At 39.5% G+C, this 22,134-nt stretch overlaps 2 protein-coding genes and 1 long non-coding RNA gene across 4 annotated transcripts; 2 read left to right on the forward strand and 1 right to left on the reverse strand.

The window, feature by feature from the left end:
• Positions 1 to 8: 8 nt before the first annotated feature.
• Positions 9 to 14,969, forward strand: LOC306965414 (calpain-2 catalytic subunit-like). Its single transcript, XM_079559817.1, has 21 exons — positions 9 to 290; positions 1,057 to 1,126; positions 1,663 to 1,781; positions 2,007 to 2,140; positions 2,335 to 2,503; positions 2,578 to 2,661; positions 3,065 to 3,150; positions 4,293 to 4,367; positions 4,436 to 4,596; positions 5,894 to 6,063; positions 6,147 to 6,158; positions 7,626 to 7,837; positions 8,817 to 8,853; positions 8,940 to 9,005; positions 10,446 to 10,512; positions 10,589 to 10,653; positions 10,732 to 10,800; positions 12,816 to 12,894; positions 13,309 to 13,425; positions 13,878 to 13,936; positions 14,687 to 14,969. Exons 1-21 carry the CDS (start codon positions 54 to 56, stop codon positions 14,708 to 14,710), a joined length of 2,112 nt encoding a protein of 703 aa, XP_079415943.1. The 5' UTR covers positions 9 to 53; the 3' UTR covers positions 14,711 to 14,969.
• LOC306965416 lies at positions 2,853 to 19,647 on the reverse strand. Its single transcript, XR_013793021.1, has 3 exons — positions 19,257 to 19,647; positions 5,870 to 5,988; positions 2,853 to 3,199 (listed from the first exon to the last, which is right to left on the reverse strand). It is a non-coding gene; the product is annotated as an uncharacterized lncRNA (long non-coding RNA).
• cfl1l (cofilin 1 (non-muscle), like) lies at positions 18,958 to 21,120 on the forward strand. Of its 2 annotated transcripts, none has more exons than XM_079559806.1 (4): positions 18,958 to 19,227; positions 19,889 to 20,172; positions 20,561 to 20,634; positions 20,737 to 21,120. In XM_079559806.1, exons 1-4 carry the CDS (start codon positions 19,225 to 19,227, stop codon positions 20,859 to 20,861), a joined length of 486 nt encoding a protein of 161 aa, XP_079415932.1. In that variant the 5' UTR covers positions 18,958 to 19,224; the 3' UTR covers positions 20,862 to 21,120. The 2 variants fall into 2 exon arrangements, with proteins under 2 accessions (XP_079415932.1, XP_079415931.1); XM_079559805.1 differs by having other exon boundaries at positions 18,959 to 19,227; positions 19,886 to 20,172.
• The last annotated feature ends 1,014 nt before the right edge of the window (positions 21,121 to 22,134 follow it).

A 22,134-nucleotide genomic window follows, 5' to 3' on the forward strand; every position in this document is an offset into this window, starting at 1 on the left:
TCCACTGCTGCTGTCAGGTCTTTGCATTCACCCAGAACCTGCACTTTGCAAAAATGACTGGGGTTGTCCAAAAAATTGTGCACTACCGCAATAAGTCGGCGGGCATCGGAACCAACCAAAAAGCAGTGAAATACCTGAATCAGGATTACGAGGAGCTCAAGAGGAGTTGCCTGGAGAGAAGGAGTCTTTTTGAGGATGATTGTTTTGAAGCTGAGCCCTCTTCTCTGGGATTTAAAGAGCTTGGACCGCACTCTGCCAAAACACGGGACGTAGAGTGGATGAGACCCACGGTAGGGTGATGATTGTGCGCACTTTTGACACAACTGAACAAGCGTTTCTGGCATTGGGAGAGCAGCTTTTGTTATACCTGTCTCAGAAGAATGCATGGACTTCTGTTCAAATTGTACGACAGGTTTTTGAGTTGCAGATTTTATTGTCTCTACAAAGATTGCGAAGTCTGTTTAAATAGTGCCGTGGCTATTGAAGAAATAAAGGTTTCAGAAAAGGTAGCCTATAACTGCAGTGTTTGTGAACAGACAGGCAGAATGATGAAAATCAAACTAATCAATCAAAGTTTATTTATATAGCACTTTACAACAACATCAGGACCAAAGTGCTTCACAGGAATGTAAAAAACAATTTAAAAATTATTGCATCCTAGACATAATTCAGTGCGTTCTAAGTATTAAAAGCCAGTTTGAAAAGATGACTCTTTAATCTGAATTTAAAAAGGGACAGGTCTGTGAGAACCCGTAGACTAATGTTAAAACCTTGTGCAGACCCCAGGACCCTATAAACAGACACAGTTGCCTTGGTAACTGCGTCCAGCTTAAAGTTTTTGCCTAATCATTATGCAAAACATTGCAAATAAGAGACAGTGTACTAGAAAGAGATCACTAAGTTGATCCTTTTTGTACAAAAATGTACCTGGTTATTATTATTCCACATTTTTATGTTAGTTGTAAACTTAACTTATGTTTCATGCTTTAATAAATAAATTCAAGTGATCTCAGTCTATCTTACTTCATATGTTTTATTTTGTCTAATCTTTCACAGGAGTTGCATTCCAGACCACAATTCATTTGTGAAAATGCAACCAGGACGGACATCTGTCAAGGAGCTCTAGGTAAGACCACATACATCTGAGTAATGACAAAGCAGCAACGGCTCCCAGGGTCTTTTGTCACAATGTTAGCGTAGCAGGTCTGGACTGAAGAAACAATGCATGTCAAAAACAACAAAGAATCCACCTGTCTGAGTACACCCAGTCTGAGTCAGCTGCATTCCACATGTCCCACGTATACGCCGCACGACTGGAAGCATAAACAAGACTTTACACAACAGCCATATCTGCAATTACAACTTGTCTGAAAACATGTTTTTTATCTTGCTATGTCTTAACATTCTAATAATAATAAGTTCTACTCAGACTTGTTTTGCGCTTTAGAAGCGTGAGCTGACAAGCTTCTCAAAGCACTATCCTCTTGTTACTATACATTCACTCTGCATTTGGTGGGGATTTGCCAGATTCGAATATAGGCATGGTGGGTGACACAAAGACAGTCTTCCACCAACCTTCCAATTCAAAGACAACTTTAACATTGCTACCACATTTCAACCACAGTCTGGAACAGATGATAAATATGTGTATTTCCTGTGCAGGTGACTGCTGGCTCCTGGCGGCCATAGCTTCTCTAACTCTGAACAAAGAGGTGCTTCACAGAGTTGTACCACACGACCAGAGCTTTGATGACGACTATGCTGGCATCTTTCACTTTGAGGTACACACGGTTTCCTTTGTATAGGTTTGTTTGGCCAAAGTCATGGCAATAGGCAGAGCTACAGACACTATACAATAAAGGCTCGATGAGACAATATTTTATTATCAATATGGGTGGTTTCATAAAAAGATTAATACATGACAGGATGCAAGTAAACCTGTACCTACAAAAATAGAAAAGAAAAAATGTGAAAATGAAGACACTGTTGTTTCTGTGCTTCTCCAGTTCTGGCAGTTCGGTGAGTGGGTGGATGTCGTGGTGGACGATCGTTTACCAACAAAGAACGGCGAGCTGATGTTTGTTCACTCAGAAGAGGGCTGTGAGTTTTGGAGCGCACTGTTGGAGAAGGCCTACGCCAAGTAAATAACCCGAATAATCACCAAACAAGCACAACATGACACACAGTCCAGCACATGAAGAACTTGTGATGCTGTAGTCCGGTGCCAAACAATATATCGGAACCAGCACTAAACTAAACTAACTAAACAGACACCACCACATTAAAAGGTTTATCATGTTGTTTTGCCTGATCAGTGGCACACATTCTCTTCAGGTTGAATGGATGCTACGAGGCTCTGTCTGGAGGCAGCACCACTGAAGGTTTTGAGGACTTCACTGGAGGCATAGCTGAAAGTCACGACATGAAGAACCCCCCCCGGCACATGTTCCACATCATCCAGAAGGCACTGGCCAGAGGATCACTTCTCGGCTGCTCAATTGATGTCGGTTGAAAAAGTTTTTAGTTTTTATTACACACCTATTTTCTTTTAATACTCATTGTTTGCTATTTGTCCAGATTACAAACAGCCATGATAGCGAAGCTGTGACATCGCGCAAACTGGTGAAAGGCCATGCATATTCTGTCACAGGGGCTGAAAAGGTAAAAACTAACTTGTCCACATTACAAACAGCTCTGTCTATTATTGACTTTCAGAATACCGGATTAAAAACTAAGATATACTTTTAAGGATGAAACTTTTAAGAAAAACAGTCATGGGGCTGACAGTGACTAAGATGGTAGAGCAGGTTGTCCAATAGTGGGGACACCTCACCCACCGCCTAGCTTTTTCTGGCTTCCCCAATTTCAAATAATTATGTACAATAGGTTCCCCTCTGGGTTAGGAACCACATTTCAAAGTCATAAGCAATAACAAACAAATAGAGGAACTGTGGTCTATGAAATTTAAACATACACGAAATGAGCGACAGAATGAAGGGATGAACAATGTAGTAAATTGTTCTGTACATGGTAGATGCATGTTTACTGAAGGTGAGTGTTGCAGGTGGAGTGCAAAGGGGACATGGTAGAGCTGATCCGCATCAGAAACCCCTGGGGCCAGGTCGAGTGGAACGGTCCCTGGAGCGACAGGTGAGCGCTCACAGCTTGAAATTTGAATCTTGATCGAAAGGTAGGAAATCTAAGAACAAACAAGATTTAGTCATCGCCAAAACAATACCAGTAGATTCCTGTTTTCAGAGGTATTAACATTGTTGCATCCATTTTTAACCTCTCAACCCCCACAACACATTTACTCCTGTGCAGCTTTACCCAAATGTAAAAGCCACCGTGCGTCTTTTGCTCTTTTGTAACTTTTTTGTCACTTTTTGTCGCACTTTTCTATTGCCTTTTTGTGACTTTTCGTTGTGTTTTCATCACACTTTTTTGTCCCGTTTTTGTCGCTCTTTTGTTGCATTTTTCTCCTCGATTTTTTTGTCTAATTTTTGTTGCTATTTTGACGCTTGAAGCTTTTAGATTTGGGTGAAGCCAAACTAGAGAAACAGTGATCAGTTGAGGTGGGGGCTAAGAGGTTAATACATTCCTAATACTGCAAATTTAAATGAAAAATAATTCTTTTCTCCTTTGTGTGACTTGCCTGTAACAAGTTCAGCTACATTACAGTGAGTAATGGGACACAACATTATTTTATTTGTATTTGTACCACCTGCCCTATAGTCACGGCTAGTGCTGACCGACTTCACCTTTACACCTCTCCAAGCATATGAGTTTAATAAGTTGGGAGTTTGTAGCGATGCCTCCCTGGTCGACAGTTGTGCCTAACAATATAACGCCAGTGTTTGGTAAATAATAACTTTAGAAATCCATAGAGTCTTATATAACAACAAGTCCAACAGGAAAGTCCTTTGTGCGTTTGTGTTATGCCAACGGACCACGCCCACTGCAGGTAAATGAGGGATCAAATTTCCATATGTGGAGATGTGCGAGTTAGTGTGTGACAAAATAACTTTATGTCACTGCAAAGCAACAATGCATTTTAAAGGCCGGAATGAATTGAAAGGATATCCTGAAATGGAGGGCAACACACATTACAAAAAAGAGAGAAATGCTGTTTACAATCTTAAATAATAAACCTAAACGTCATTTACTCTTTCAGTAAAATATAGAGTTTTCAGAAATACTGTCATATTTATGCATTGTGGTTTTTACATGGCATTGTATAATCACTAGTCGTGATAAATGACATTGTAACATCCCTGATTTTGGTGTTGCAGTTCTTACGAGTGGCGATACGTGAGTGACGATGACCGAGAGAGGCTGACCAATCGGAAAGAGGATGGAGAATTCTGGTAAAAAACCCAAACTTCAAAAATAAATACTTAAAACCACTGCTAACGCCCTATTATGCTTATTTCAGGATGTCGTTTTCTGACTTCAAGCGGCACTACTCCCGTGTGGAGATTTGCAACCTGACCCCGGACGCTCTCACCAGCAACGAGTTCAAGAAGTGGGCGGAGACCGAGTTTGAGGAGACCTGGAGGAGGGGCGTGTCCGCGGGAGGCTGCAGGAACTTCCCAAGTATTTAACTGTCACAATGAATCCTTTCAACCGTATTAGTCATTAATGACACTTGAGCTAGACCTCGTCAATCCTGTGTGACTTCAACGCCCATGTAATGTTGTTTCATCTTATAATCTGAAAGTTTAAACGGACTAGATGCAAGTTGGTCATTTTATACTCACTACTGCCACCTCAGGTCATAAGCGTAACTGCAGCTTCTATATTAAACTCGTGCATGACGGCACTTCTGACCCAAATTAACAACTTTTTGAGTGACAGTGCAGGATTTTAGAGGCAGTTGTGGTGAACAGGTCTGGGCTCATTCTACACATTAGGACATGGCTGGAACATGTAGGGGGAGGAAAATACTTAGTTTTAACATTTTTAAAGTCCATGTAGTCCCTTTAACAAAAGTTATTTTTAGACAAACTTATGCCATCATTTTCCAAGAAAGTTTGATTTAATCACTGTTTGATTACTATTATTTCAACCTCTTACTCCCCGCCTGAACCGAGTGCATTTTCTCCAGTTAGGCTTTACCCAAATCTGAAATCTTCTTGACTAGAGTTCAATAGTGTAATACCTCATTTGAAAGCTAAGACCTACAAAAGTGATAATAACTTTGTTGTCACATTGTCGCTGTGTTTTTGTCACATTTTTGTCGTGATTTCGTCTCTTTTCTGTCACGTTTTTGTCACCTTTTCATTGCGTTTTTTTGTTGTTGTTGCATTTTTGTTGCACTTTTGTCACGTTATTGTGTCACTTTTTGTGGAGCTGAGTTAGAAATAGGTCTAAAATTTATGAAAAACATATTATCGTTTGGGTAACACTTTGTTTTACAGTACCCTAGATACATGTACACAAACAAAATTTAGTACAAGGTATGAGCTTTGAAACAATCTGTAATAACCTCTACCTGCGGGTTAGATACACAATGAAAGAATATGTATTTGTAGTTGCATTAGGTACATGATGTAATAAGACACAACCCTCGTGTCCTATTACATTATGTACCTACAAAGTACTAATACAGTTATTCCATTGTGTATCTAACCCATAGGTACAAGTTATTACAGAATGTTACAGAGCACATTCCATTGTACTAAATTTAGTTAGGTTTTAACGTATCGAGGTACTGTAAAATAAAGTGATACCATTATTTGTATGGAGTGAGTAAATATTGTCGTGGGAGCTGGGCTGTGCTGGACTTTGAGGATGACTGTCGTAGACTAAAAATATGATACCTTGTGTAACAGCATGTTAACTGTAGAATAACAAAATATCCACTAACCTCGTTATCTACCGTCTCTCACAGACAGTTTCTGGATGAACCCTCAGTTCGTCATTAAGCTGGAGGACGTGGACGATGAGCCAGACGATGGAGAGGACATGTGCACCATCATCGTGGGCCTGATGCAAAAAAACAAGAGGAAGATGAGGAAGATGGGGCAAGACATGGAAACCATCGGATTCGCCATCTACGAAGTACGCCCCTGCTGCGAAGACAATATTCAATAAATAAACCAAATGTTTTAATATTAACTTATTTTTCTTTGTTGTGTTTGCAGCTGCCTGAACAGGTAAGAGACGTCAACTACTCGTGATGTCGATGAATAGATGAATATTACTGTATTTTGAAAAGAAAAATAACAGCACATTAGTTAATTTGCAAAGACAGAAATGTTGGACTGGCCCAGAGATATTCACCACAAGCCAGGTCAAAACCTTTGTAATTCAACATTAACGAGGCATGATCTTCCATGGATCTCTCACCTGACCTCCATCTCAGTGATGATACAGTCTTTATTTTCTGTTGTAGCACTTTGAGGTTTCGTTGAAATGTAAAGTGCAATATAAATAAAATGTATTATTATTATTATTATTATTATTATTATTATTATGATACAACATGGGCTCTTTAGAACAGGGGGTCTCAACTTGTGGGTCAGTACCCAAAAGTGGGTCGTGAAACTGTTTTTAGCCGGCCCGTGCGGAGGGCGCTTGAGCATCTGCCCCTTTTGCTCCATGTCCCTGAAGTGCCCTTTTCCCTCCATACCTTTTATTTATTTGTATTATATTTTCTTTATCCAAAGCATTGCCATGGTCCTTACCATTGGTTTTGCCCCAATAAGCCTTATTAGCCTATATTAATCATCAAAATTAAAAGGAACATGCCCCTTGCTAGCTCATCATGTTTTCAATGCCCCGCCCACCGGCCCTGCAGCAGGTAGGCACTTCCTCCTCAGAGAGAGAAGGAAGTGAGAGCAAAGGCATCTCCTGCACAGAAGAACGATCTCCACACCTTGTGCTTCAGATCGCGCTTTATTTTTTATCAGTCGGCCTCCTAATTGCGGACCAATGAGGTCAACAAGCCGACATTTCAGCCACAGCCCAGTGAAGAGAGTGAAATGAGGGGGACAGTTCTGTAGGGGGCGCTGCTAAGACCCTTGTGGCCTGGGGCAGATGTAGTGCCCTTTTGATTTTTGAGCCCCTGCCCCTCTGTATCTCTCTGCACGGCCCTGGTTTTCAGTGGATGACGAGCCTTACTTTCAATAATTAGCTTCTGAAAAAGTATAGACACACAAGTCTTTTATAATTACTGTTAACTGATCGTTTTTATCTTCATTTCAGCTTTTAGGCTTAATTAATGCTTATTCAACAATAGTGTATGGGGGAACTACAGTCTTTTACATGTTGTAAAACAAATTCTTAAGGCCTGTTATCCAAGCCTCAGGTCGCTACATCATACCAGTTGATCACCACTGCTTTAGAATATAACGTCCAATGAACACAACCTACACTGCAACTTTTACTGCTTCACGACATACAAGAGAGAAAGAGATTTATGCTTCTGTTTTGATTCAGTCCAATCAGTTTCATTTCGATTCTACTACATGTAAATGCAGATTATCATGTTTCTCTCTATCCATTGATGCAAAGACAATAGTTCACAGAGCAATGACAAATACATTATGTACTGTATACATACTTGACGGTGACTACAAACAAAGTCAAATGCTAACTAATAATATTCTTTTTCATTGTAGTTTTCAGGCCAAAAACAAGTTCATTTGAAGAAAAACTTTTTCTTGTACAATGCGTCGGCGGCCCGCTCTGAGACCTTCATAAACCTCAGAGAAGTGTCCAACCATATCAGCCTGCCCCCGGGAGAGTACCTCATAGTGCCCTCCACATTTGAGCCTCACAAGAATGGAGACTTCTACGTGCGCGTCTTCTCTGAGAAGCCAGCGGACTTCCAGTATGTTTTTGATCCAGTTGGAGTACATTTATCTTAGACACAATGTTTCTAATCACATGTGTCTGTAATGACGGTTTAAACTCTTACCTCCACCTGCACAGGGGACCTTTTCTCCAGTTCGACTTATACTAAAAGTTTCTTGAAAAAAGTGTCAAAATAGCGACCAAAACAAGGATGAAAAAGTCACATACCTCCCCAAAAAACAGAACAAAAAAGCCAAAAAAAGAGCAACAGAAAAGTGAAGAAAAAGTGAAGAAAAAGTGAAGAAAAAGTGATGGAAAAGTGAAGAAAATGTGATGAACAAATGATGAAAAAGTAATGAAAAAGTGATGAGAAAGTGACAAAAAAGTGATGAAAAAGTGACAAAAAAGAGATGAAGAAGTAATGAAAAAGTGACAAAAAAGTGAAGAAAAAGTGATGAAAAAGGGAAGAAAAAGTAATGAAAAAGTGATGAGAAAGTGACAAAAAAGTGAAGAAAAAGTGATGGAAAAGTGAAGAAAATGTGATGAACAAATGATGAAAAAGTGACAAAAAAAGGGATGAAAAAGTCATGAAAAAGGGACAAAAATGTGTGACGAAAGCACAACAAAAATGTCACAAAAACGCAATGCGGCAACAATGCGAGGAAAAAGATGAGGCGCTCTAACTTTTTAGATTTGGGTAAAGCTGAACTGGAGAAAACGCACTTGGTGAAGGTGGGGGTTAAGAGGTTAATTGCATTGATTACCCAGGAAAGTACTTTTACAACCAATCTTGCCCAAGAGATTCCTTGTTCCATTCCCAGACTTGGCCGGGGCTTTTCTGTTGGGGGCTGGCAGGTTCTCAGGGTCTGGGTGGGTTTCTTTTGGGTGCTTCCCCCTGCCAAACTAAGTCATTAAAAATTGACTAATCCTGACAATTCACCGACATTGAAAGAATCATTGCAATTAACAAAACTCTTTCCATGGACAATAATATATACCTTGCATGACTGTTTCAGTGAGATTGATGATCCGGTGGACTGCCACATTGAGCCAGTAAATTTTCTCGATTTTACACAATTATTTGAATGTAATATTTAATCATGCATCTAATTAATTTCTGTACGTGTTTTGATGTCCAGATTGACATTGACGAGGATGATATCTCAGCAAACTTCCAGGATGTTTTTGAACGTCTCGCTGGACATGTAAGCAACTGCAAAACAGCCCGAAGCAAAACTATTGGCCCGAATAGCAATGATAGCAGATTGTCGTTTGCCTCTAACGTATCAACCTTGACAAAATATCCAACTGCCCAGTATAGTGTAGTATATATGACCAGTGCTATGATGAATTTTTAGCATTATTAGCAAAAGATTGCCTCTACAAATAATAGTGTCCTAATTGTCACGACCGGCTCAAGGAAGGGACAGGAACAGATGAGGAAGGCATCAAAAAGGGCAGTTAATGCCAGCTTTTATTAAAGGAATACAATAAATATGTGCAAATGTGCAAAAGGTGCTGTTATGGCTGGAGCAGGGTTGAAAGCTGAGCTGAGACCCAGCCAGGTGCAGCCAATCTTCTTAAGTAGGCCCAACCCAGGGAGGAGCCACACCAAGCAGCGGAGAGGGAGGGGCAAGCCAGGAGAGCACCTGCACACAAAATGAGGGAGGAGCAGCAGCAAGAGCAATATATCCTCCCCACACTCAAACACAGGCCAGGGGCCGTCACATAATACAAATCTCAAACATTTTTGGCCGGGAGACGTAAACACCTTGGGACCTTGGTCACGCAGTTGGTAGAGCGGGTCGTCTCGTGATCGGAAGGCCCGGGGTTCGAATCATGGCTCCCACAGATGCACATTGTCATTGTCCTTGGGCAAGACACCTCCAGTGTGAATGGGAGTGCGAATGGGTGAATGGTTCCTTTCCTGTAAAGCGCTTTGGGCCTGATGAAGGTAGAAAAGTGCTATAGTTTACCATTTACCATTGTTATTGCCTCTTATGCAACTTTAGGGAAGAACAACATTTTAAAAATCAAGTGAATATGTATTTAAACAGTTTATTTTTAATATTTGACTGGATTCCACACAAATGATATGCTGTTTTACACTCAAAAATATATCTTAAAAAAACAGAGCCCCACCTAAGGCCCCACTTTGGGAACCACTGCTCCAACAAACAGTGGATAAAAGGTGTCTCTATTACAAAACTTGAATTACTTAAAGGTAATACGAGTACATTTGACATTTGAGAGAAGATTGAAACATGACCTGCTTCAAGGTGCACTGTTTATGTCTTTGATTTGACCTTAGTGACCCAGCTGCTGTGCGGGTGGTTTGCCTTTGCTTTCCATCACGATGTCCTCTATGACGCTCCAGGATCTAATATTTTTTACAGTTACTTGTAGTTTTTTTTCTCCACCTCCATGGTTACGCCCCCCCCCCCCCCCCCTGCATAAACAGTGCAGCTCGAAGCAGGTCATGTTTCAGTCTTCTCTTAAATGCCATTGCTCCTGGACTTTCTCATAAAGGCACTGTGTTTGAAATTTTGATTTCAAAACATTAATACCGGTAAAGAAGACTTAACATTTTGTTTTCCCCCAAATAATGCATTCCTTGTATGATATGTGTTTTTTTTTTCTTCCAGGATTTTGAGATCTCTGTTTACGAGCTGCAGAAGATCCTTAACAAAGTCATATCAAGGAAAAAGACACGTATGAGCAAAAAAGTCGATATTAATAATCTCACCCCTTGCCTGTGTAATGGTTTTCTTTATTTTTCTATATCCAGAAAATAACGTCAAATTTGATGGCTTCACTCTGGCGACCTGCCACAACATGGTCAACCTGCTGGACGTATCTTTTATAAAAAAAATTCTGCTTATGGAAGTGCATGTGTGAACTGTGTGCCGGGATTGCCTTGACTTTTCAAAGAAAGATGGGACCGGTAAACTGGGATTGGTTGAATTCAAAATCTTATGGACAAAAATAGAAAGGTTCTTGGTAAGTTCATTTACATGACAAAATTATTTACACTAAAAATGACAAATGAATATGACGAGTATGCATTTTCTCACCTTAGTACTATTTCCCCAGTTCGGCCATACCCAAATCTAAAAGCTTACAGCCTATAGGCCAATCCAACGCCTTATTTGTTGCCTTGTGGACATAGTTTTTTTTTGTCACTTTCTTCTGTTTTTTTAGTACATCTTTGTCACATTTTTCATCAGATTTTTGCCACTTTTCATAGTTTTTTTGGGTCACTTTTTTATTGCATTTTTGTAACATTTTTATCAATCAATCAAACTTTATTTATAAAGCGCTTTTCATACCGAAAGGTATCACAAAGTGCTTTACAGATTACAACATTTAAAACAATACGCCTGGCACAACCTCCCATATATATATATTTTATATATTAGGATTATAAATAGATTAGTCAGTTAAAAGCTAATTATAAGTAGATTAGCTAATAGCTAATTATAAATAGATTAGTCAGTTAAAAGCTAAGCTAAAAAGGTGGGCCGTAATATTGGAAAGACGCCTCACCATGAGTCTTTTTGTTGACAAAAGACATGCCTCACTGAGGAGAAAGCTTAATCAAGCATCAAGCATCTCAGCATTAACCAGGACAAAACTGTCTAGTGTTTCCTCTGGAACAAATAGACCATCAGATGTATTTAGAACCGTGTTACTTTGGGGAGATAAAATATTACATCTGATAGCGTCTATCTTTCCTCTGAAGTGGTCTGCAACCACCTCACAGAGGGCATCTGTGGGGTTAAAAGGAGTTTTGTTTAAATTAGGGTTTAAAACATTTTCTATCGTAGAGAATAAGACATCATAAAACATCATAAAACATCATAAAAATAACCCAAAAGATGGAAAAGAATTTGTTTCTTGCATTTCTTATTGCTGTATTGAAGGTCTTTTGTTGGGCACGGAATATTTGATAATTTATCGTTTTCTTGCTTTTCCTCCATCTCCTCTCGGCCTTCCTGCAATTTCTCTTGAGTTGTTTTAGTTCCCCGTTTCTCCAAGGGGTAAGGGGTTTAGGATTAATCTTTTTAAGTTTGAATGGTGCAACTGTATCAAGGGCAATGAGTAGTTAACTGTTAAAGTTGTCAACAATTAAATCACAGTTTGCAGGTAAAGTCACTGGAGGAATTTGTTGTAAAGTGTCAATAAATTTTGGAGCCACTTCAGGGGTGAAATTACGTTTCCTCACAGTTTTTGCTGAGGACTTTCGCTGAATCATTAAAAACATTAAAAAACACGCAGTAATGGTCAGAGACAGCCAAGTCGACGACAGAGGACACAGTAGTGGACAGGCCATATGTGATGACCAGGTCCAGACTGTGTCCTTTCTCGTGAGTTGGCTGCGTGACGTGAAGTCTATAAAATTAAGAACATTCAGAAACTTATAGTGTTTTCCAGTCAATTTTATCGCATTTTTGTCATATTTCTGGTCACTTTTTCATTGCTTTGTTGTCACTTTTTTGTTGAGTTTTCCTTTCAATTTTGTCGAAATTTTGAAACTTCAAGAAGCTTTTAGATTTGGGTAAAGCCAAACTGGGAAAAAATGTGCTTGATTCTGGGGGTTTAACATGTTATTTGACTTATTCATGATATGTTTACCTCTGATCTTAATTCAAGGAACTAGTATAAGCAGGCTTTATTTGCTCCATTGGCAGATAACTTAATGTGAAAGTATTAAGAGCAGTCAGTATAACAGGGCCGTTTGTTCTGTAATGGACAAACTCTGGTAGAAAGATTGACACACAAATTAACCTAATAAAATGGACAGAACAAGAATTACAGTGTGATCAAATTAGGCTAAATCCACTATACATTACTCCAAAAAATGCACCAATTTTTCTCTCGGGTCCCTTGTAATTTGTGAGTAGAAACGACTCTGCTTCAGGATGAAATATAATTCAGATTTTAAGTAATTTAATCTGAATATTTTGGCTGTTTCCAAAACAATGAAGATAAAACTGCTGTTTGCGATTCTTCAGGCGCTGTACCATGAGAGAGACACGGACAACAGTGGGTGCATGAGCAGCTCTGAGATGAGGACGGCAGTGGAGGCAGCAGGTTTGTCCTCACAAAAGTATTCTTTTTTTACACCACAACCTCTCAGGCCTATTTCATGTACTGTTTCTTCTACTGACTACTAAAAATTCTAGTTTTATTTCCAAAGGTGAGAAAGATTTATGTGAAAATAGAATAAAAAACATGGGCTACCTTTACTCAAACAGAGATCAGTACAGAAAGTAAATCAGTACTAAGCGCATTACAAGTGTAAGACATTATTATTATTATTGCTATACCTGAACAAAACCAGGACGATTCCTGGACTGAACAAGGTTTGAACCAAGACTAACCCTAAAAGCAAGTCTGGTTTTGAAAATAGCCTTGTTTTGTCCTGAATGGAGGGAAGAGAAGCACAGATGGTGATAGGAATTATTCTATTCTAAATGTTATCTGTTTTTTCTGTTTTTTTTGCAGGTTTCAATTTAAACAATGCTTTGCACCAGATCATTGTGGCTCGCTACAGTGAACCGTGCCTCAACATCGACTTTGATAATTTTGTCAGCTGTCTTTTCCGACTGGAGTCGCTCTTCAGTAAGATTTACTGCTTATTTGACTGCAGCCTAAGTACAATATATCCTCTTCGTCAGTGGTTCCCTACCTAGGGGGCGGGCCTTATTTGAGCAAATTATATGCTTAAAATTGATCAAATATGACTGAGAAAACACTACAGGTGTGTTAAACTCTCCAATTTCAGTCTGTTTGTATGAAAATAAATACTTATTTATGGGGGCTACAGTTTTGGATGGAGTTGCCTGACTACAGCACATGCAGGGGGGCTTAAAGGAAAAAAGGTTGGGAACCACTGCCTCATATGGATGCTAATAGAGATATAGGCTTCTTGAGATAGTTGATGATAGCAGGAGCCTGACGCTTATTGGTTTACTGTACCTTTTTTAAATATATATACACTACAGTAGAACAATAAAAAGCTGTTATGTCATCTAAAACCTTGCAATAACATCTCCTTTCCTTTATTACCACAGCTACATTCAAATCTTTGGATGAAGATGGATCTGGACACATAGAGTTAGACATGAGACAAGTAAGACCACCTTTTATTCATCATTTAAATCAGTGATTCTCTAGAGTCCCTTTGGGCTGGGACCAAAAGTGAGCTGTAGAGCCATTTTCAGACAATCCCAAAAATTACAATGGATGATTTGTTTTGCTAGTTTTGTGCGGTCAAACAAATTGATTAATGCCTAAAACAACTTAAAAGGTGCATTATGTAACTTTTTATGCATAAAAAAGGTGGAATTTGTGTGTATTTGAACTTGTAGTGCCCCAGCGGCTGTATGAGTGGTCAGCATGGCACCTTTACTGTCGATCACGGTGGTCTCTACAACGCTCCAGGATGAATTGTTTTGAAGGTTTTCTGGTGAGAGGGTCCGTCAGCAGCAAAAACCCTCCAAACAATTGATCCAGGAGCATCCTACACACCACTGTAATGGAAATGAAAGACTCCATGCTGACCACTAATACAGCCGCTGGGTCACTACAAGGTCAAATACGCAAAAAAAATCAACTTATTTTTTCACAAATAATGCACCTTTAACTTTGTAAGGAAATGCTGTATTTTGATAATATAACAGGGTCAAACAGCAAAATGTTTTTATGCCTTTTACTGAGTTGAAATCTACGTACATTACAATTTGGGTTGGGATTCAAAGCGGAGAACCACTAATGCACTTGTTCTGTACTTGTGTTGAGCTTTTACAGTTAATTATACATTATATTTTTTGTCTTTCCGGTGAAGTTCTGTGAATTAACCTGTTTTTTTGCTCTTTGACAGTGGTTGTGCCTGACCATTCTGTAGAGAGGATCCAAATCGCAGCAAAGATCCACTCCATCAATAAATAATTAGGGTTTTTCTTTTAACAGTGATTCCTCCCCCACAATCCAAAAACGATGTATTAGGTAAAGGAAGCGTAAATGATGATATCTGTATGTTTCTGTGCATCTGTGTCCACTGAACTGCCACAGGTCACTAAAACATTATGATGCTTTACATAATGTTCTGTTGGTTGTTTTTCTTTCTTCTTTATAAAGATGATTAAAGGAAGCTTCTAAACTTGGCATTGCTTACGTCTTATCATGAATAAATGCTTTACAGAAAAAATGTTATGATATGAAAAAAAAATCTGTCTGTAGAATGAAGACCAGCAACAAGCTTGTATCCAGTTTATGAGTAATTACTTAAAGGGACTATACAGAGTTTGAAATGATGTATTTTCCTCCCCCTACATTTCCCAGCAATGTCCTAAAGTGTAGAATCGTAGAATGAGCCCAGGCCACAACTGCCTCTAAAATCCTGCACTGTCACTCAAAAAGCCGTCATGCACAAGCTTAATATAGAAGGTGCAGTTACACGTATGACCTGAGATGGCAGTAGTGAGTATAATAATGGCCAACTTGCATCTAGCCCCTTATTTGTCTGCCTACTTCCTAGTAATCATTTTTTAAATCATTAATGTATGAAGGTGAATCAGGGTTTGTCTGGAAGGGACAAGATGAAAAAAATGTTAAGAACCATCAGCCTGCATGAAGACAGTCGATTTAATGATTATGCTTACCACTTTTGTTTAAATTTAAAGGGATATTTCAGGATTTTTGACATAGGGACTCATTTCCTAGTTATCCAGAGTTCCAAACGTTGCCATATCTGATTTGTAGAAAGCTCCTTTGTGAATTCCACGTGTAGTAATGCCGGCCGCAGGTAAACAAACTACTGTAGATCCGGTAACCGAGCGGATCACTCCGCCGCTGCGTAGCTTACAACCAGGAAGCTGATGCTGCTCAAATATAAGTTCTTTTAAATGCAAAATGGTTATATTAAAAAAATTATTCAGTCAGCACAGACATTTATATCGGTAGTCTGGGGTTATAAGTGATTTGCTTCAGGTGCACTGTGCTTGTGTCAGACTGTTTTTAATGCAAGCTACTAGTTACCATAGACATGCACTAGCGTAGCACTAGCCTAGCACCACAAAACTCTTCAAATATAAGGACTGCATCAATTTAAAAATACATATATCTCCAGAAATCAACAACACTCTGGATAACTAGGAAATGAGGCCCTATGTCAAAAACCCTGAAATATCCCTTTAATGGAGCATGCTGTATTGAAATTATTTTAGTAAAGCATCGCAGATTTTTCTATTGCCTCATATAATGCAGCCAAAATTAAAACATGAGGTTGGAGGCAGGTGAGGTTGGGTTCACGTTGATGTTCAAGGATCAGAGAAAGGGCCCCCTCGATGGGAAAGTCACAAACGTTTCCTTGTCTGTTGTGCACTTGCCTCTTGACCTCATTTTCATTTCCCAGTTTGGCTTTACCCATATCTAATATCATCTGGGAACATCGTGACCAAAAAAGTGACAAAAAAAGCCATGAAAATGCAACAAAAACAAGTCAGAAAAAAGCAACAAGAGCATCAGAAAAGTGACAAAAAAATAATGAAAGAAAAAATAAAAGCGATGACCAAGTGATGAAAGAGACAACGCAGAGTTTTGTAGGTCTTAGCTTTCAAATGAGGCATTACACTGGGCTTTAATTAGGCTGTCACCTTTTAGATTTGGGTAATGCTGAACTGGAGAAAATGCCCTTGGTTAAGGTGAAGATTAGGAGGTTAATTGTGACCGTTTTGTGTTTTTTATGGATATAGGTTACTTAAAAAAATACAGTATTAGCCCACTTTTAGCCACCAGGAGTCGTGATTCCCCCCTTTGCTTCATCTCTACTGAAGGGGATGTGGCCAAACCAAACATGCACAAAGCTTGCTGTTTTCTGCAGTTCTGCCTCCACTTCCTGCCCTGTGGCTCGTGGCTTGTTTCCTCTTTTGCTTCTATAAAAGGCTACTTCTTGATGCCAGTGGGGCAGCTCTCTGTAGGTACAATACACAACCTACCAAATACATGTAAACTCACAGCTCATCTTGCAGTGTCCCACAGCAGGGGAAGTTGAGGATTTGAAATGTTTTAGACTATAGTGCTGCTGTGTTGGCATTTTGAGTCAGTGAGCTACAGTATAAATGTTAGTCAGGATGTGGGGCGGGGCTATGACAGCCTGAAATAAACCAACTTAGTGCGAACAAGTCAAGACTGCAGAGGTGCTGTTTACGTCACAGCTGGAGACACACCTAAAGAACAGATCAGACCCCAAACAACCAATAATAATGATGATTTCAGCAAAGTCACATTTACTCCGTTACTTTTAGGCTGCTTGAGCAACTTTGAAAAATAGTAACTTTCAACTTTCAAATTTTTTCTTTTTAAAGAAAAGTAAAAATAAATAAAAAATAAAGAATAGTTTTTTTTTTTTTTTTTTAAAGGAGACCCACTCCTGTGACAGATTAGTTCCACAAATATTAATATTGCAGCTAAACATATCAACTGTCAATTGCAAAGTCAACATTATTGAAGAGTTCCAGACATTCTAATACTATACTAAATTATTAAATCATTTCACTTGATTTAGTTTGTGCTGATAAGACACTGAACTTTTATAAAGTTAGGAGTTATTATTAAAGCAATATTGTCCACAAAACTGGCCTTCAATCACCAGTCTGGCCGAAGGGGGTGACAGGTGGTACGATTAGTACGATCGAGGGTTCGAATCCCGCGTCCCAAGGGTGTACACTGCCGTTGTGTCCTTGGGCAAGACACTTCACCCACCTTGCCTCCAGTGTCTGCGTACATTGGTGAATGAGAATGAGAAAGTTTGAATCTGTGTGATCTTGTGCAGCCACATACTCTGAGGTCTAGTGAGGCTGCACTGCTGGCGGTGCCCAGGGCACAAGAGAAGATCGTGCTTTTTCAGTTCATGCTCCCTCCTTGTGGAACTCGCTCCCGTTTAATATATGGCAAGCTAATGCTAAAGCTAAGCATTCATGTGTTAACTATTTAATTCATTTATTAATTCTGTATTGTTTGATGTTTTTCTGTGAAGCACTGTGTAACTGTTGTTTAAAAAAACGCTATACAAATAAAGTTTATTATTATTATTGTTATTATTATGATTATTGGAGGGAATGGGTGACTGGTTCCTCACTGTAAAAAAGTGTTTGGGCCTGAAGAAGGTAGAAAAGCGCTATATAAGTACTATCTAATTGTTTGCATACTATCTGAGATCAATAAAAGCTTATCTTATCTTCTACAGAATACATTTAAACAGCTTAATCCAGATAAACTTTTTTTTTTAAATACTTAAATTAAGTAGCCTACTGATAGAATGTTTTTGGAAGCCACAGCCACAGGGCACCACCACCGGACACCCAGCGGAGGTGCAGCAGAAACACCACACCTCCATCCGGGCACCCAGAGGACAGTGCCCACACAGCCACAGCCAACCACCACTCCCGGGGCAGAGGGCTCCCTCAGAGGGAACACTGGAAATTCTAAAGATGCAAAAATGCAATATGCAAATAACAACATTAGAATTATAAAAACATTTATATATAAAACTAACTAAAAACTAGTATAATAAGATAATTATAAACATAAATAATAATACAAATAACTGAATAAATAAGTAAATAGAAATCAGCTAAAAGCTAAACTAAAAAGGTGGGTCTTGAGCCTGCTCTTAAAAACATGAACGTTCTCTTTACATAAAATAAAAATAAATCAATACAAATAAAATTAATGAATAAATCAAAAAAAATGCTGTGTCATTAAAACCAACATCAGATTTGGAGAGTGCGTGTCCATGCCACAGTATTTTCCACGTAGGGAAGCTGATAGCTACTTATTTCTAATAATATTTGACAATTCATGGACAAAAGTCACTACTTTTATGCCTTAGTTGTAAATTCCAGCAAAAATAATTGCAATACGTTCAGCCATATTTGTACCTGCGCACACCTATTACCATATAAGGAACTCACTATGAGTTTCAACGGGGACAAGTTTAGTGTCCATATATGGATGAAATTTTCAGTTCCCGCCCATGAGCGTCTGTGGAACACCTTCTTTTTAACAGCGTATGGGAACACCTGACGTTTTAGGCAAATCTCGTGTACAGATTCCAAGTTTCCCTAAGTGGGGAAGTGTACAGAAGAAACTCAAACATGTGAAAATTGTAACTCAGATTTTAGTCTAGCTTTCAAATCGAGCCGAATGATTTGATGCAAATGCTGAGGCTGCAGCTGAAACTGTGGCAGATGGGCCCGGAGGAGGCGTACGATGCGAGAGGGGAGAGATGGAGGTGTGCGCTTTTACGCAGTCTCCTCCCCCAGCACTGAGTCAACCTGCTGCTCTTCCGTATAACTCCTTCCACTGCACGGCTGCTGCCAAACCACCATCAGCTCCTACTTCCTCATCTCCGTCAAGATGGTAAGTCGCTTTTCCCCCCCTCTTCATACCTGTCCGGTGCCTTTGACTTCTGACTGTGGGTGGCTTTCGCGGATAGTGCGTAGCCGTGATGTGCCACATCCTCAAGCTCGATGAGTTTGATGGGCGGTGGCGCCTTACGAAACATCGCTTCCGTGGTGGCCAAAAAGTCGATATTTTCAGTGCTAAATTTCCAGTTTCGTGGGTTATGTAGTGGTGTGATGGGAAGGCGTTTATTCGCACAGGCTGGAAGCACTAGTTGAAAGGTGTGGTTTGTATCCAAAATGGAGGGAGCTTTGTTCGTCTTGCTGCAAACTTGATAGAATCCCTCGGGGCGGTCTTTCTTGTGCGAACTTGTTCCACAGTGACTGGAATGTGACACAGCCAAGTCCACGTATTCATAAACCTGTGGCCCCTCTTAGGCGATTTCGGTTCAAATTTGGCCTATAGTGTTTTCAAAATGGTTCCACCTTAAAACTTCAGCAGCCTGTACAGTTTTGATTTGGCCCTACTTCCTGTTTGTCCTCCTCACCCCCCTCCTTCCACTTTTTAAAAAATTCCATAGCATATGGAAGACTTTTTTTCTTCTTTTTTTTTTTTTACATACACTTCATCATATTAGCTTGAACTTGATGTGTTATTAAACATATTTTTTCAACAGGCTGCTTCTGGAGTAAAAGTGGCGACAAACGTGTTGCCCCTCATCAACAGTATGAGAGTCAAGAGAAATACAGACATTCCCGGTCAGCGCGTCAGGATAATGACCCTATGCATCAACACCGAAATCGAAGTGGATGAACTCTATAAGGAGGACGACCTTGTTGGCAAGGAATGTGTGTATGAAGTAGTTCAGGGATTGATGAAAGAAGAAGATTGCAAATACATTGTGTACGACTGCCACTATGAGGTCGAAGATGGCCCAAAAGAAGAGCTGATTTTCATCATGTGGTAAGTTTATAATGGTGCACTTCCTTGACACATGGCTTTCTAGTTCTAAATGCTCAGAGGTGGGTAGAGTAGAAAAACTTACACAAGTAGTCTGCAATGTTACTCAAGTATAATATTGTGACTCGTACGCAAATGTTGGGATTTTTTTTTTTAGGAATACACCATAACAGACACAACTTTCAAGTCTTATGCCATCAACATGAGCTTACGTTTACTCCCTCATAGTGAGAAGACTATCCCTAATATCCACTTGGGTGATGATATTTAATGTGACGTAGTATAACAATTACTGTGTACCAAAGAGCATAATTCAAGTTAATCTAAACTGGTACCCACCTCTGCACATATTATGATTGTCTGTCATGTAACATTTGTGAACGTTTTGCAGGAGTTCTGACGGTGCGTGCATGAGAAAGAAATTGCCATATGCTGCATCCAAAAGTTGCATCATGAAGGCCTCGGGTGTGTGTTTTTTTTGTTTTTTGTATCATTTTGCTGCTGGACCTCAATCTTTATTTGTATCGTCTCATGATTTGGAGATTAACTGTTGTCTTTTATCTGTAGCTGCCAAACACGAGCTTGAGCTCCATACCCTGGAGGATATCACCTTCCAAGGATTTGCAGAAACCCTTGAGGGCAAGGCAAGAACAAAGGTAAAATGCTTGGAGGGCAGGATGTGTCACTGCTAGAAGAAAAGGGAGTCGGGGATTCAAGATCGATGGTGTTTGGGAAGAGATCTTCAAAAGGACTCTCATTTTTTCAAAACAAATTGCCCTAAGATGCAAAATTTTGTCTTGTTTGTATTCATACAGTAATGTAACTATTAACATTCATTTTGGAGCATACATTTGAACACTGTTTTACTCAGGAGTTGTTTCAATGTAATGCTATAATGTAATGTGGGTGGAGTACAGTGGATCTCCATTAAAAATAAATGCAATTCTCTTATGTTGAGTTTCTTCAATTATTGTGTGGTGCTTAAAATCAGTTTAAGGGTAATGCCAATGTTGGTTTGGTCTTTTCATAAGGCTTTTTTAAATGTATTTTAACCCTAGAACACAATCGCTCAAATTCATAACACCATCAGTAACACCGGGTGATTTTTACCCGAACTGATAAACTACTTGTCATCAAAATCTATCAAAACATGACTATGTGACACATTTGAGTAGTGTTCTTTTATATTAAACTGTCATGTCTAATATAAAATGAAAGAAAAGCGTCATGAGAGGACCATATAAAAATGCTCAATTACTGGAAAAAGAGGAATTTGGGAACTAAAAAAATAAAATGGAAACTTGGTTTTTGGTCCACCCATTCCTGGGATATGTGAGACTTCTCTGGTGAAGGCAGTATCCTTGGCACACAAACAGCCGCAGGAGAGGGAAACAAAATATGCCATATTATGAATGGGTATAAATGACCAGCTGACTATAACTATGTGTTCCTCACTTGCTGGGATGCCAGAGACACCAAACTCTGCGACAGGAGCAAAGCTGTAGTTGAAGTCGGCAAAATAAATGTGGCATCAGTGTTGAGCTCAACTGGAACAGCCTCCGGAGCGAGCGACTGCGTCATGTCGCGTGTCTAATCATATAATAAAATGTCAATCTATGCTTACAGAAACAACTTTTATGAATAACAGAGGCCAGGAAATTAATAATGCATTAGTCTTATATAGCGGTGATGATAAGCGAGGCAACCAGTCTGCGCACATTATAGCCACCACCACCAACCACTCACTCCGTTCGCCAGGCTTCCTGACGTTCCCAAACGGTCTGCCATCCAAGTACTGCCAGGCCCTTCCCTGCTTAGCTTCCGAGGTCTGACGGGATCAAGCAGAAAAGGCGGTCTCACCATAACTGTTTATATATTGGTTTTGGTTGGATGTCTTACTGATTGATTGGCCAGAATAAAATAACACTTCTGTAAGGATTTGCAAGAAATTCACTTCAAATATGA

Source organism: Gobius niger (assembly GCF_951799975.1).
Source record: "Gobius niger genome assembly, chromosome: 7".
NCBI classification, from domain to species: Eukaryota; Metazoa; Chordata; class Actinopteri; order Gobiiformes; family Gobiidae; genus Gobius; species Gobius niger.

Bases quoted from the DNA above. Each gene is read 5' to 3' on its own strand.
- LOC306965414 (XM_079559817.1), top strand. From the start codon at position 54: ATGACTGGGGTTGTCCAAAAAATTGTGCACTACCGCAATAAGTCGGCG. The intron at 2,504-2,577 runs GTCGGTTGAAAA...CTATTTGTCCAG, and splicing joins TTCTCGGCTGCTCAATTGAT to ATTACAAACAGCCATGATAG. The intron at 9,006-10,445 runs GTAAGCAACTGC...TTTTTCTTCCAG, and splicing joins TTGAACGTCTCGCTGGACAT to GATTTTGAGATCTCTGTTTA.
- cfl1l (XM_079559805.1), top strand. The intron at 20,173-20,560 runs GTAAGTTTATAA...AACGTTTTGCAG, and splicing joins GAGCTGATTTTCATCATGTG to GAGTTCTGACGGTGCGTGCA. The intron at 20,635-20,736 runs GTGTGTGTTTTT...TTTTATCTGTAG, and splicing joins TTGCATCATGAAGGCCTCGG to CTGCCAAACACGAGCTTGAG.